Source organism: Papaver somniferum, unplaced genomic scaffold (assembly GCF_003573695.1).
Source record: "Papaver somniferum cultivar HN1 unplaced genomic scaffold, ASM357369v1 unplaced-scaffold_118, whole genome shotgun sequence".
NCBI lineage: Eukaryota > Viridiplantae > Streptophyta > Magnoliopsida > Ranunculales > Papaveraceae > Papaver > Papaver somniferum.
This window is the reverse complement of record NW_020620825.1, coordinates 1,570,713-1,581,114: the sequence shown is the minus strand read 5'-3', so window position 1 is coordinate 1,581,114 and position 10,402 is coordinate 1,570,713. Positions and strand designations below refer to the sequence as shown.

The 10,402-nt window shown below is 41.3% G+C and overlaps 1 protein-coding gene across 1 annotated transcript; it reads left to right on the top strand.

Annotated features, from left to right (window-relative positions):
• Positions 1 to 263: 263 nt before the first annotated feature.
• On the top strand, positions 264 to 1,185 carry LOC113330701. The gene is made up of 2 exons (XM_026577530.1): positions 264 to 1,070; positions 1,177 to 1,185. Exons 1-2 carry the CDS (start codon positions 264 to 266, stop codon positions 1,183 to 1,185), a joined length of 816 nt encoding a protein of 271 aa, XP_026433315.1.
• Positions 1,186 to 10,402: the final 9,217 nt, after the last annotated feature.

The following is a 10,402-nucleotide window of genomic DNA, read 5'->3' as shown; positions in this document are numbered from 1 at the left end:
CCTTGCTTGTTCCTTGATTGATGCTTGCTCATTCAGAACTAGTTGCTTGTTAAATGTGTGAATGATATAACATGCTTCTTAGAAATCTCATAACATCTGTGTTGTCTGGAATTGCATAATGTGTTGACTATTGCATAATATGTCGACTATTGCAGACTATTGCATAATGTGCTGACTTTTTTTTTTGTTGATGTTAGCTATGCCCCCCCCCCCCATATTACCATCAGATTCGTACCAATCTTTTCAAGGACCGATTAGAAGAAATGAGGATGTTCGTTGATACCTTTAGGGAACATTGGAAGAGGTTTGGATGTTCTATCATGTCAGATGGTTGGACGGATGGGAAAAAGAGACATCTTATTAACTTTTTGGTGAATTGTCCTAAAGGTTCAGTATTTTTGAAGTCTGTGGATGCCTCAGATAGAACCAATGATGCTGATTTCATTCATAAGCTTGTAAAGGAGGTAATTGCTGATGTTGGTGCAGAAAATGTGGTTCAGTTCAGAACTGATAATGGTTCTAACTTTAAAAAGGCAGGGAAGGACTTAATGCTTGAATACCCACATATATTTTGGACTCCTTGTGGTGCTCATTGTGTTCAGTTGATGCTAGAAGAACTTGGTTCCAAGCTTCCAAGAATCAAGATAGCCGTCATACTAGGTAAGAGACTAGTTACATATATTTATGCTCATTTTCAAGTATTGAGCTTAATGAGGGAGTTGAATGGTGCAGACTTACATAGGTCTACAAAAACTAGATTTGCAACTCAATATTACACACTAGAGAGTCTTCAAAAGTATAAAACTCCTCTGCAAATGGTGTTTGTGAATGATAGGTGGGTAAAAACTAGGTTTGCAAGAGAAAATGTGGGAGTAAATGCACTTAAAATTGTTACAAGTATCAAATTTTGGGAAGATGTCGATTACTCTTGTAGGGTGCTAAAGCCTTTAGTTAAGGTAGTAAGATTAGTGGATATCGAACGCAAACCTACAATGCCTTCTTTTTATGAGGCAATGAGAATAGCAAGGGATCAACTTGAGAAGAATTTGGGTGAAGATAATGATACTTGGGTTATAGTTAAGGCTGTTTTTGATAAGAGATGGAAGAATAACTTTAATCATCCTCTACATTGTGCGGCTTATTATCTAAATCCTTCCATATTCTATAAGATTCCAGCTCATTTGATGGATAATGGTCCAAAGTACATAGAAATCAAAAGGGGACTTCATACATCTATGGAAAAGCTTATAACCAATGAAGATGAACTTGAGATGGCAACAACTGAATTGAGAATGTACAGCGATGCTTATGGAATCCTAGGAAGTCAGACTTGCAAAAAAAGAAGAGACAAAGATCAACCTCGTAAGTTTTCCTGTATTGTAAGTTTAAAATTTGGTTACGTTTGTGTTAAATAGGTTTGTATTGATTAGCTACTTTGTTCATGTTTATGACAGATGATTGGTGGATTACATATGGAGGAATCGATGTCCCAAACCTACAAAAATTTGCAATCAGGGTATTGAGTCTTACTTCTTCTGCTTCCCCATGTGAGCGAAACTGGAGCACATTTCAAAATGTGAGTCTTACTTGTTCTATCTTTACAGTTGCATTATGTTCTTTGCAAAGTCATAAATTTCAACAATGCATGAAACAACAATGTATGTTCTTATCACAACAAACTGGAATGCATGAAACAATCAGTTTAGCTATTTATTTTTTGTATTTCAGTTGCACACCAAGAAGCGGAATCGCATAACACAACAAAAATTGAATGATAGTGTATTTATCCAATATAACAAAAAACTGCAGCGTCGTTATAAAGAAATTGCAGAATATAATGATGATGGGAAAGCTCGTGACCCTATTTTTCTTGATGAGCATGATGAAAATGATGAATGGTTGGATCCACAGAACTTACATGACTTGGTTGTAGAAGGTGATAATATAACTTTGGATGATTTGCAAGATATTCTTGGCGAAGAAAGTCGTCCAGTTGATAGTAGAGGTGCATGTAGCTCTCGAAGCAAGTCTACTTACCCAACCGATTCTGAATATGATGGCTATGATACTGATCAATTGATGTTAGACACTGATAATGGACTACTTGATGGAGCTAATGGAGATACTGAAGATGATGATATCTATTATTTAGAATAAAATTGTATTATCTCTGTTTAGTTACCATTTTAGTTTGTAAAATTTAAAGTTGGTGAAGTTACTCTCTTGTTTCCGGTTTGAACTTTAAACTTGTTTAATTATCCTTTTAAGTATTGAACTTTAAAGTTATTGAAGTTACTCTTTTGTTTTTTTTGATAAAATTGATGGTATATAATATATTTTATCCGTAAATTTAGAATCGATATTATACCGATATTTCAACGATAATATCCCCGATATAAAATCGTACCAGTGTATCGGTCGCGGCCGAGATGAACCAATATCCGATATTAACTACATTGGTTGAGGCACAAATGTCAAGTCCTATACGAGGGAACTTAAGAGTTAAAGGTAAGGCATCATGAAAGTGATAATCACCGCCAAACTTAGAGTTTTTAGTGACTCTAGATAAACTAGTCACAATATCCCTAATTTCTTGATCATCAGATTCCTGAAAATGGTCAATTGATTCTTCTAAGTTATTATCAGGTAATGCATCCTTACTCATCTCTACGAGTTTATGGTCTTCTAAGACTAGTGTTTCTAAATTGCTAGACTCAAAATAAACTCGTTCCCCTAAACCATCATTGGCTTCGTAATCAAAAGGAAGTACAACTTCTTCTAAAACAGTATTATCTCTAGTCAAATCCCCGTCCTTTTGAATAGGTGGATAATAATTAAAATTATCGGGATTTGAACCAGAAATATCATTATCATTATCAAGCTCAATAGGAGTAACAAATTCCTGATCACCATGCCTAAATACTTCAGATTCTTCGTCAACATTGTCCACATCATACTCATCATTATCATAACATGGAAATGGTTGAACCTCATCTACACAAGGAGTGTCACCAATTCTAACCTCGATATCTTGATTATGCAAATAACTATCCTCATTTTCAAGAGTATTATTGGATACACTATATTGAAAATTCAAGTCATTTCGAGCAATACTTTCGTTCGTCTCTAACTCAAGTCTACGTGTCGACTCAACTATCCTCTCAAGGGTGTATTCTAAAGAAATCTCCCTAAGTGTTGGATCTAAGTTTTCACTTAACCTATTGAGGATATCTTCCAAAGAAGATTCAGTCGTTGCTGCAGTTCTTTCGTCCATAACTACGTTGTTCACCTCATCTAATTTGTATGTCGATTCAGCTAACTTACGTGATGACTCGGCTAAATTCCTGAGAGACTCTTCTAGAGAAGGAATATGAACTGAAGGATCATAAAAATGACTACTTTTCAATAGTTTGATTGTATCCTCTAAAGATGAAGAACTAGTATTATAATCTTCTTGCCCGTATGACCGATGCGCGTGTGGATAGTAATTGGGCTCACCATGGTATGACCCAAAACCTTGAAAAGGTTGGCATTCCCAACCACTATTCACACTATGATCATAAAAAGAGTAATGCCCATGTTATTCAGTTGGATAATCATTGTATTGGCTATACCAGTTCGACATCCTAACTACAAGGGAATTCTAAACAAGCACAAACAAGGATGACTCGACCATAACAAGCCTATTTTATCTAGCAAACAAAAAGCATGATGGATCCACTTAGATTATTTGTAGACTAGCTTCCATTCTTTCGAAGAGGAATTCGTTACAATCTGAGAAAACCTCTCTGGAATCAATCCGAGTTAAAGTAAGTTGAATAGAGATGAGGGAAGCTCAGTGGAGCTTTGATACGGAAGGCCTCACCGGCGTTACAAGGCGGCGTATTCAACTCACAGAAACCATCATGAACTTCAAAGTATGCTCAAAAGAGTAACCAGTTGCTGCAAATAAATGTTGCTTCTCGTTTGTTGATACCAGCCAGAGCTTCATCATAGCAACAACCACTATATACAAAGGTAATCCGAACTTGTGCATATTTTAGTTTCCCATGGAGGAAGTAATGGAGCCACCAATACGGAGACAATACGCTGACATATTTATCATGGTTAACTCACCGACCATACAAGATGGAACCACGAAAACCATACTTGGCGACTGAGGCTCAACACGGAATCCCTTCACTGTCGAGAACCTTTCAACTCAGAAAGGACAACCAACCAATAAGTCATAATCGTGACAAGGTCACCACTCTTCAAATATATAGCGCAAGGATATCACCACCTCCTTGTCCGGAAGGCGCCTGACCAACAAGCAGTATTTGGCTCAGCCATTCATTAGCATCGCTGTTAGTAAAGAATCAAAGGGGGAAGTCGCGCCTCAGAAAGCCACACATACCAACTACACCATGTTTTCCACATCACCTACTCAGAACTCACCACCTCCTACCCAAGTCCTGCATGAAGCCGCACATCGCCGACAAAGCCAAATCAGTGTTTCTAGATTTCCAATTTCCTATGGAAGGGGTGCATGGGCTGTCGAAAGTTGGATACAATGCAGAGCTATCAAGTGCGAATCCTGCTCACTGATCAACAAATAACGAATCCAAAAGATTTCCTCCTTCATCAATTCGTCAACTACCTTACCAGCAAATGCAATAGAAGCACGTCTTTCAAGAGAAAATAGGCTCAGGATAATTACAATAGGGGACTGCCAGCACAAGATATCCTCACATCTCTCAACCAAGTTATTTCTGATATCAGCATCATCGTCACTGTCAAAGCTTTACGAGCCGCAGGAATTTCTCAGCATGAATCCGTACACGTGCATCAAGGACTCCAAAAGCACGTCGCGGAGATATTCACATATCCGGCCACGCCATCGGATCTATGACCAGACATAAGTATAACTGGGGACTGTCCATCGCATCCCATTCGATACAATGGTCCAAGATTTAGAAGATGTTTTAAAGTATGTCGCCTGGAATGAAGTCCTTGGATACTTGATAGAAGCACGTCGGCAACAGAACGCCTCTCATATCGTCTACTTCACGGAGATTCCGGAAGATTTCGACCATACAAGCATCCACAACATATCATCACCGCAATCAGAAAATCGAGAATAAGCCTTCCAGACACCGGCTCAGCAGTTTAGACACCAAATAACTTAAAGTCAAGGACGGATCAACAACGTAGCTACACTCTCCAAGATGATCCCTGATATGATCATTATCGAGACTATATTTCATCCATCCATCCTAGGAGTGCAATGGAGTTTGGTAAATTTTGAAATTCATTGGAGAGGTTAGATGCTCATTCTTCTGGAGTTAGAACCTTATTACACATTCTGGAGAAGATCGACGGTATTGTTGGGTGGCTACATGCGCAAAATAGAAAAGAGCATCTATCTTGAGTTCTCCTGGCTCGCCTTGTTGCTGATTATAACTATTGGAGATTGCTTTGTTGTCGTTGACGTCGCTAACAAAGAAAGTCATTCACATCGAGCTAAATCTCCAAAATTGATCAACTACTCATGGATATTACACTCGCAGCTAAAATATGAAGACAAGATGAACTTACCTTGCCGCTAACGATTGGCACGCCTATGATCGAGCTGCTGCAAACGAACACAAGAAGCAGACGAGAGGAAGTCAGCACACCCTTTTATATGCAGAGTGCTTTTGGAATTCGAGTAGAAGAGGGTTTTTGTACCATGCACGGAAGAAGGCAGTTGGTCCCGCAGTGCCAACGCTCCATGGCACCAACCTCCTTGACCAAGACAGTCGCCCAACCTGCAACGCTCCGTGGACAAGCCATCCACTCAACCTGCAAGGCTCCGTGTCCAAGCTAGCAACACAACAGTACAAATATCACCGGCCACTCATGCCTATTACCGAAGGTCAATCAAACTTTTCCTGGTAACCTCTACATATCTTTCCTTTTAGATTTTACTCCCATCTATCACCATCTCATGCTCACCCCGTAACAATGTCACTCTTACGTGCTAAGCAAGGGACTTAATGTTGATGTTGGTTTTAGTTAATGGCTAAATTTGTAAAAGTCTATCTACCTGACCCGACATCAGATGTAGTAGACATTGATATTCTATATTCCGCAGGGAATTTGGAGAATATCTCAAAATCTGATGAGTGCCATATGTCTATCTTTATATTATATTGAAACTCAAGCTCCTAGATGAATTGTTCACTAGTATAGATCCTAATGAGTGTATAAGTTCCTAGCTGCATTACTCACTAATGCCGGAGCCCGCCGAGTATTTTTCCTATGTAATGTCCCCCGACTGAACCCTTAATATTGATATGGCATGATAATTTGTGTTCACTCGCAGAAGAGTAGCACGAATTTCCAAGTATCAAGGTTAAGGTCCTTGCATAAAAGTACTCAATCAGAAAGCATATTGCTCTCTGGCAATAAACGTAAAGAACTCCGTGTCAACACATAAAATTCAATCAATTTTATGATAATTCACAAGATTCAGATATGACTCTGACTAATTTTCAAAAATTATGGTTTTGTGCCCTGTGCAGTATATTAGACCCCGTCGGTCGAAATTAAGCTTAGGCTAACTAGGCACCTAATCCACCATGGATTAGTAGGTGCAAAATCCTACCCAAAATCAAAAAATAAGGAATAAAAGAGTCGCGGGATAGGAGCAGAAACAAAGGGAGGTGTGGACATGCCATAGGCTAGCCGGCGCCACTTCCAAGTGGCCACACCCTATGTTGCCTGACCGACCCATGTTTCCTGTCGACCAATCAGGTCGCCTTAAACCCACCACACGCACATGAGTTGTGGCTGGGCCCATACTTGCGGGACCTATTTCCCTTTGACCAATCAGGTCGTTTTAAATCCGCCACGCGCTATGGAAGTATGGCCAGACCCATGCTTGGTCGGCCTCTATTCTATTGACCAATCAGGTCGCTCTAAATCTGCCACAATGTTAAAAAAGGAAAATGGCGCCAGATGGTCACAAAGCCAGTTGGCTTTCCAAAAACCGCGCCAACATGCTAATGACATGCCAAACGTGCATGTCAAATGTGTCATTCCGCTCCGGCGTGCTAGTGGCATGCCAAACATGCCATGCCGCGCCAATACGCTAATTGGCATGCCAAACGTGCTGTTTTGCCACAGCAGCATGTCGAATGTGCCAGCGTGCCATAAATAGCGCGCCTACGTGCTACCCCACCTTCTGTTCGTGTTCGACGCCATAATATACTTAAATTAGGGTTTCCTAATCAGAAACACGGCTTTGCTTTAGTGTCATTAGTCGAAACCCTGATTTCCAGTTGTGGCCCAAATTACGCCACTTTGGCCTCCACAACATGCCACGAGCCATTTGGGACACGATAATCCCTAAAAACGGCGCCATACTATAATCACCCGTGACCATCCTTGCGCCTGTGATTATTCCCATATTATGGCCCGCCATAATTACTTTAATGTGGCCATGACACCTATTGCATGAAAACGCCACCGTACCGCGGCCATGCCACACGCGCTAATTAGGGTTTCGATATGCCGAACCCTAATTTAGCTAAGGTTCCCACGCCAACCAAGCCAAGTAATTCTACTAAGGCCCTAAGTTTGATATAGCATCAGGGGCCAATGTTTCCACTACCACATTTGGGTCTAACACCAATATGCCAAAATAGCTACCGCTACGACAGGCGCCACTATGCCACGGCTACGCCAGGCGCCACTATGCCACTGGCATGCCGCTACGCCACTGACATGCGTTAAATATGCCCTCATACATCGGCATATGACAATGGCGCCACTTTGCTATTATCAGATGCCAATGGAATGTGGCCATAATCAACAACCACCCTTTCTCACAGGTCACAATCTCAGCCGTCCAAATTCTCCATGGAATTGATAGTTCTATGGCAAGTTTTAGGCGACCAGTCAAGACAAGCCTAATAGCATCACATGCTATTTTCCTGTAGCAAGTCTCCTGACTTTGACTTGTAAACATAGCAATCTGCTACATGTTTTCCATGAAAACACTCGAGACATCAAACATGTCACAAATTGAGGGATGCTCATCAGGGTATTGGTCTGGCGGTTTACAGCGTGCGGCGTGCAACACACCCATTATAAGAAAGTGTCAGAAAGCAGGGTAGTTAGTGGCGGTAAGAAGTAGTGGGTGTAAACTAACCAGTTTCCTCCATGGTGGGAACGTGATATCTGGAATTTACACATAATCCCACTTCTCCATTACTCAATCACTCCCACTGTCTACGAGATAAGGGTGCGTTATATATGACTTGTATAAATAGGTTTTACCTATTTCAACAAAACAACAAGTTTTGGTTAGATCAACAACACAGTATCCAGAAAAATACAAAAGAACTGATATATTTCATTCCACAAGCCAGTTCCAAATTCTGATACAAGTTATAAAATAGCCACACCTTCAGAATTAACCATTCTGGTCTCAACACCTTCTTCGCTTCCCTCCCTAAGACCAACTCTTCTCCTTCACTTTGTGACCGAAGCAAGACTGGAACGACCATTTCTTGGTTTAGGACAGGATTGTTCAGATTGATCTCTCGAATCTAAAGTACTCCCGTGCAGTGCATTTTTTTTTAGGTTTAGATTTGTTTCTCATTCACACACTCAAATTTACCAAAACCAGCAGAAACAGTTTTTACCCACAAACACCGTGCTCACCAATAAAGCGTCACCACCAACTGGGAGGTTCTCACCCTCCAATGATCCAGCACGGATACGACTGGGGATATTCTTGGAAAAATCTTCCTCAATATCATCCATATGAGGACCGAGGCCAGTGTCCTCAATATCCTCCATATCTTCGTCATCCGGCACCTCCTCACCAGCCTTGGGATCCTCATCGGATTCTTCAATATCAATAACAACCTTCAACTTTCCTTTTCTCTTGGAAGACTGTGGAAAAACAAATGCGCTAGCTAAGGATCAGGGGAAAGATACTAAGGAACCTATGAACACAAAGGTATGGCTATGATCCCTACCTCCGCATGAGTTGGCATAGCTGCTTCAGCCGAAGCCTTTCTTTTCCTAGTCCTGGTGGCTACGGAATTACCAGCAGAACCCGGAGCAGTCCTAACAGCGGAACCTGGGGAAGTTCCAGCAGAAGAAGCAGGGGCAGACTACAAAATAAATCCATCAAAATACCAAACAAAAAATGCAAAGAAAAATACGAAATGAAAAACCTCCAAAGAAAGCAGAGGTTACCTCATGAGAAGCGGCAGGGTTGAAAACCCAAGGTTGATACCCATCATACTTCTCAGGAAAGGAGAAAGTTACACGAGGGACGTTGGGGTCTGCGGTAGTAAAACCATAGGCCCAAGAACCCACCACACGAAGCGGAGTACGAACCCAGCATCATCATGATCAAGACGGATGCGATCAGGCTTTGGAAAAGGTAGCTTAACAGAGTAAGGGATAACAGTCAAACCATTCTTATCGATCTCCTCCAGCAGACGAAGGATGTTACCCTCTCTAATCTTCTTAGCAGTAACATGAATACGACGAGGGCCAACACTCCAAGGAAGAAGATTACTTTTCTGAATAACGTCAGCATACGTAGCATTGAAGTTGGCAGGAGCATAATCCTCTTGCTTAGACCTTCCAGCAAAAAAAGGGTCATAAGACTTTAAAGTAGTATTTCCCTTACTACGGTACCAGCACTCACGAAGGGCACGCCAGAAATTTCCAGTATATTGCACGACCCCTCGAACCTAGGTCTTGTTCACCGGGTCATCCCTGGTAGAAAAAACATTATAGTAAAAGGGATCTTTTCTACTAAACAAAGGCAGAAGCATACCCGCGGCCAACTGGCCAACACTGATCAAGAGGTTGTTCTCATCATATGGAAAACTTCGAATCATGGATTTGGTGAGAACATCAGAGCCTTCGACAAAGGAGATATCAAACTTATGGAGGCGAAAGGACTTGGCGATCTCAGCTAAAGACAAGTGATCATAGCTATCTTTGTCTCGTAGCTGCACCCTTTGAAGCTCATAATGAGGTGGAGGAGGAGGAAGATACTTAAAAGCGACCTCTTCAACCTCGGGGCCCTCAGCAACCTCAGGATCCACAACCACCTCAATACCAGCAGGTACCTCAGAGTCCTCGGGAGGTGGAGAAGGCGTAGCATCAGAATGATCCATCCGCGGAGGTGGATCAGTAGACGAAGATGGTCTTCGGTCCTTCCGCGTAGGCTTATTCTAAAGTCTCATGATCCCTAACACCAGCAGGAAGAACATTCAATAAACAATGGCGGACTAGAATTACAGTCAACCCAAAATCTTGGTGGGGGCAAAAATGATAGTACTTAGGGCATGGGTTTAGCAAAAACCAACCAGGGGAAACAATTTCTTCCTCCCAAAGAAATGAAAAA